Source organism: Charadrius vociferus, unplaced genomic scaffold, assembly GCF_000708025.1.
Source record: "Charadrius vociferus isolate BGI_N301 unplaced genomic scaffold, ASM70802v2 scaffold444, whole genome shotgun sequence".
Taxonomy (NCBI): Eukaryota; Metazoa; Chordata; class Aves; order Charadriiformes; family Charadriidae; genus Charadrius; species Charadrius vociferus.
This window is the reverse complement of record NW_009648242.1, coordinates 432,788-438,425: the sequence shown is the minus strand read 5'-3', so window position 1 is coordinate 438,425 and position 5,638 is coordinate 432,788. Positions and strand designations below refer to the sequence as shown.

Here is a 5,638-nt window from a genome sequence, read left to right as displayed (position 1 = left end):
CTTTCTTTTTCCAGTGCTACCATCATTCACAGGCAAGAACACTGCCTTTCTCCGACATGGGAGGAAGGAATGTAGCCTCCCCTGAGCTGCTTGAACGCGCAGTTCTCTATTGAACCAAGTCAGAGTGTGCATTTATGACCATTTTTAAGTCATTTCACATTTATTTCACATGTGCGAAGCTTTGTGCCTGGCATGAAAGAGTGAGAAAGTGTTACCTAAACACATGATTTTTTGTTGCACTGGCTTGAAGAAAGGCTGGTAGCCTCATTAAGAATCTGCTGCTTGTTTGAGAATTTCTGCTATTCTCATGGAAACAAACTCAGACACATTTCTTCAAGAGCACTGGGAAACAAGCAGAGCAGTAGGACTGTGCTGCAAGGAGTCCCGTGTTAATGCAAACACCCTACTCGGTGCAAAAGGGCTGGAGGAAGCATGGCATTAGCGCTCTGAGAAAGGACAGTAACATCACAGAAGGGGCATGAAAAGCCCCAGGACTGACTATTTTGCTCCCTGATGACCCTGTTCACAATTGCACAACACTCCTGTGATTCTTATCATAGGCAAGGATTAGTCTACGTTCAGCTGTCTTCACAGTGATCTAACAGACAGAAACAGTCAGTGGCCTCAGTTGACCAGAAATGTTGGCACATTCCCACAGCAAACCTCAGCTTGGAATCACCACAATAAACCTACACACTTTATGATTAGAGGTCACATTTGGTGTGGGAAGGAGGATGTGAGTAGGAAAAAAATTGGATCCACCCAGCCTGCCATGCCAACATAAAACTACTGCATCAGAGCACACATTGAACATTCCCACAGAAATTATCAGCAGTGGAAGACTGACAATGCCAACGTGTTATTAAACAGTCATCATTGGCTCAAAGTCAACATCTTACTGAATTGAAAGGGTAGATGAATAGAGCTGCCCTCTATATTCTCAGAAGAATATCTGTCCACATGTATTTGTCTGGAAGACTAGAGGTTTGAGTCAGACTTTTCTTTCTTCCTCCGTTTCTCTTTCTGTCCTTTTTTTTTAAGTGAAGACTCCGAAATTGATGGAGCTACCACAGAGTTTCTGATTCCTACCAACCAAACTCCAGGCTGTGTTCCTGGACAGAATTCCCACACACCCCCTCCGCCCTTTCTACACACTTACCATAATGGTGTGATGTGGGAACAGGGCACGGACAGACTTCACAAACTCCACGAAGTGCTCTGAATAGCCGTTTGCCACATCCAGGCAGATGTATCTGATCGGTGGAATGGCCTCTAGAATACTTGTTAACTTGTCCAAATCAGCTTTTCCACTACCTGAGCTTGCTGCTACATGCTAGAAAGACAGGGAGAACAAAAGGGAGTAGTAGTTTGTAAAAACTGGGATAAACACACACTTCATATGTCTTTTTCTGCATGGTCTTGGGAGTACTTGTTCTGGAAACCAGTGGAAATTATACTATATAATATGAAATAAATACCTTCCTGGGAATATCAATTTATTCTTCTGTTTTGTTTAAAGGCTCTAAAAGAAAGCAAAATTAGCATTTTATCAGCTCTTCATTCATAAGTGGATTCTCATAAGCAAATATAATCACCTCAGATGGATGAAGGCTCAGCCATACTCATATTAGCACAAATTAAGAAGAAGCCCTAACTTGGTACATTTCCAGGAAGGTAGAGTGGCAAAATTTGGGGCACTGTCAGAGAGTGGGATCTGAATCTTTAAATTCACCAAACACTCCCTTGATCTACAGAATCACAGAATAGTTGAGCTTGGAAGGGAACTCTGGAGACTGTGTAGTCCGACTCCCTTGCTCAAGCAGGGTCAGCTACCATTGAAAACAAGCAGATTGCTTCCTCCTTTGTCTTCCTATGAGTTCTTTCCAATAGAAAAATAGTTTCCACAGCTGTTGGCCCACAAAACCTTTGCAGAGATCCAAGGTCACAGAGCAAGTCAGTATTTAATCACTAGGAGATCCTGCTCCAGTTATTGCGAACCACAAATGAGCTAAGTGCCAAAGTATTCAGACACAGGATATTCCTGGGACCACTTTCTATGCTACCGTGGCACATAAGCAATACTGATGAACCTAAGTGATAGGCTGGCTTTCAGAAAATCCTGTAATCAATAGTCTTTATAATATAATTCTAAAATGTGCCACAGGTAAAGATAGAACACAGCTGTGTGGTATTCTTTTCTATACAGAAAAAGATTCAAAACTGCACTGAACTCCAAGGAGGAGGGGAGAGAGCCAGGCATGTTCTTATATGGCTCCCCAGGTGTAGGGGCCTGCCAGAAGAACGTAGAAGAAATCTGGATATGAAAAAGTCAGAACCTAAGTCAATGTTCAAATTTAGTAAATGGTGTTTCTCTGTAATGGCTTAGGCTAGGACCCTGTGAACAAGTGAGGTAGCACAGCTAGTAGTAGCACAGTGTCATCTCTGGTACAAGGAGATAAATGGTGGACACATATGCCCTGATAACTTTCAATGCTCATCCTTGCTTGGGCCCAGCACCTGGGCGTCTCCAGCCTGCAGGCTCCAGGTCTGCTTGCATACCTGATAGAAAAGACTCTGCCTTGCACAAAGGTATTGTGGTTGGGTTACTCGAGGCTATTTGCATTTGTGGTCTTGGGCTTTGCCCTCACCAGCACCACCACAGCTCCCAACAGCAACAGAAACACAGCAGTTAGACCTATTCCCACGTATTTCCTTCTTCTTTGTTCAGGATACTTCTCTGTTTCCATTCCAGGCATATATAAACTTTTCTTTTTTGCATCTTAATATAAGCACTTTCATAATGGACTCACATAGCTTTTCTTTTTAAACCAGGACAAGCCACTTCCCTTGATGTATTTAAGAACAGCAAATATCTTCATTCCTCAAAACCTCACTTGACAACAGTATTCCCAAGAGATCCTACTGTATGTGAGTTCAGAACAAAGCAATAAACCATAATAATTTACAGTACGAAAATGTACCTCAAGGCATTCTGGGTGATTGGCAGCAAACAGTTTCCATTCTTCCAGAGAATAATGCTTGTGAATTGCAGTGAACATTGCATGCTAGCAAAAATAAGAAAACTGGTATTAATGTCCAAGTTAGTCATCTTTCCCTCAGCTGTGGAATAGCAAGACATCAGAAATTCCCATTTTAAGTATAGGCTCATCCTACTTGAAAGAAACAGTAACAGTGAATAACAGACCAGGCAACTCCAGGTGGCTCTTCAAAGATAACTTGGCATGTTTAGCCAACCTTTCAGGATCAGGTTTCTGATGTGTTTGATGAAGTTACAGTCAGTATTTTGAATGTGCTTAAGCACTGCAAGAAATTAAGGTGAGGCTTGAGGCCAGAGGCTAATTAACCAGTGACTCCTGTCTGCTGCAGCTTTATCCAGTAGCCTACACTTTCAAAACCGCTGTTGGCTAATAATTTTTTTTCTGGAAGGGAGCACAATATACATCTCAAAAACTAAATTCTAGGAGCTCTAGAAGCTCCACCTGAATAAGAGCTACACCCAAGATGGAAGCTTCCCAGTAAGCATCTCCCCTGAAACTCTTATATCTGGAGCCCTGTCTCTGGTAATTGTATTGTTAGAAAAGCACTGCTACTTTGCAGTGAAATCACACCTTCTTGTTCTAGATTTTTTTAACTCATGCCCCACTGGTCTCCAACAAACACAGCCAAAAATTAACAGAGGCTGCTCACTGTCACCCAGTGGTTTCCCAATTATTGCACAAATGAGAATCAAGACTTACTTTTGCCATAACCACAGCCATTTCAAACGTCCCCACAGTGTCCATGTTTGCCACTATTATGGGAATTCCCGTGTATGTCTGCTTGGAGTTGCGGAAGGTGAAGGTGCGCGTGAGGTCGACCTGCAATGAATAGGCACACATTCTTTTAAGTGACTGCAACCTAAGAAGAGTTTTGCCACTGACTTCAGTTACAGCAGGTTTGGACACTGCTTCTTAATTTTCCTCACATTCCCTGTTCTTCTTCCTTTCATTCCACTATTACCTCACCTAATTTATTTATTTTGTTACAACTTCTGCCTTCCAAATAAGAAAGAAAATAATGTTTTCTGTGTTAAAGAGTGTTTTTGCTGAAGAAAAAGAGAATAAAAAAAAAAACCATACAACCAAACAACAACAAGTCAGAAGGGGCTGGAAAGGAAAGAAAGGACAACGAGGACTATGGATTACTTTTGTACAGAAGTAACCTCAGCTGTTTGGCTGCCTGAGAAACCCAAGTTGAAGTCCTAACTCCACAAAAGACAGAACTGGAATTCCCTCTATCATAGAGGGCTTCGTCCCAAACTTTAATGTAAATGACAATATAATTACTCAAAATCAAGCTCTTACTTTTGGCTATGGTTACCAGCACTCTTGCCTACAATATGAGCAATTAAATCACAAGGCTGCTAGTTTCTAAGTTAATTTCTTACAATTGTGTCAGCCTTCACCTTCTAAGTTATTTCTTCTTCAGTACCCTCAAATGATCATGGTAACATCAGGCATTTTGTTGCTTACATTTATTTGCAAAAGGTAATACCAAATACAAACCAGTTCCCACTGGTCTACTTAGCATCTTGCAAAAGGGAAAAAAAAAAAAACACCCTAAGAAATGCACAGCTGTAAGATATTAGGTTAGTCTCTTTAGTAACAGTGAAAATGAAGGCTCTTTCACAGTTTTCATTACTCCTCACTTCAGCCTTAATCCAGGAACGTTCACAGACCTGAACTGAACTGAAGTCCATCACCAGAAAGGAAGCAATATAAAAAATATAGGACTTCGATTATTTACTTACAACATATTTTGAGCACTGCCATATTGCAGGCTACATTCTGACTGTAAAACCCTGGCAGGGGTTTTATTACTGATTTGTTAAGAGAAAGAACTTGGTCCTTCAGTGATATATTGTGAAACAGGTTCTCATTTTGTATAACCTCATAAATAAAGGGTCACTTTGGTGAACAACCAAAGATACAACTTAATGGAAGCTCAGCCTTCTTGTCATTTACTATCGGAGACTATAGACCATTGATGGGTTCTCCACCCATCAATGATGACATAACATTTTTATGGGAATTTCAGCTGCAGCTAACAGGGAAAAATTCTATGAAGAAGGTAGGTATGAAATAAGTATGAAAATTTACTGCATTTTATTCACTTTTAATGCAATTTATTAACTAGAACCAAGGAAAAAAGGACACAGTATCACGCAACTAGTTCTACACAGGCAATAGTACCAGAACCACTGCCTTAGAGTTCTACAAAGGAAAACCGCCTCCTTCAAATGAACTTAAGAAAGAAGAAGAGAACAGTATGTTTGAGAAAAGACTGCGGCAAGATGCAAACATAGGCAGGGAACACAAGGCCATTATTCTTCCAGTGATTCTCACCTCCACTTACTGTAACTTCTCATATATGACTTCCTTTAGCCAGCCAGCCACATGCATCTCATGCAATTATCCACACAACTGATACTACTGTAACGGCAGGTATTTATGAGGGATAATTGCAGGGCTTCCTCTAATGAGGCTTTTGTTCTATAAGAACAGGAGAAATGGCACGCTGGGTTGGAGATATTTATGTGGTGCCCTAGTTCTCCAAACAGCCAGTACCAGATGTCTGG

The 5,638-nt window shown here is 41.0% G+C and overlaps 1 protein-coding gene across 2 annotated transcripts in view; it reads right to left on the bottom strand.

Annotated features, from left to right (window-relative positions):
• The window catches only part of GMPR (guanosine monophosphate reductase), a 42,318-nt gene that overhangs the window by 33,683 nt on the left and 2,997 nt on the right, over nt 1-5,638 (bottom strand). Inside the window, exons 2-4 of one of the 2 annotated variants that reach the window (XM_009884167.1) lie at nt 3,759-3,878; nt 2,982-3,065; nt 1,160-1,333 (exon numbers count right to left, since the gene is read on the bottom strand). In XM_009884167.1, the coding sequence (XP_009882469.1) occupies nt 1,160-1,333; nt 2,982-3,065; nt 3,759-3,878 (378 nt within the window). The remainder of the gene's footprint in view (nt 1-1,159; nt 1,334-2,981; nt 3,066-3,758; nt 3,879-5,638) is intronic. The other variant, XM_009884168.1, reaches the window with a different exon arrangement.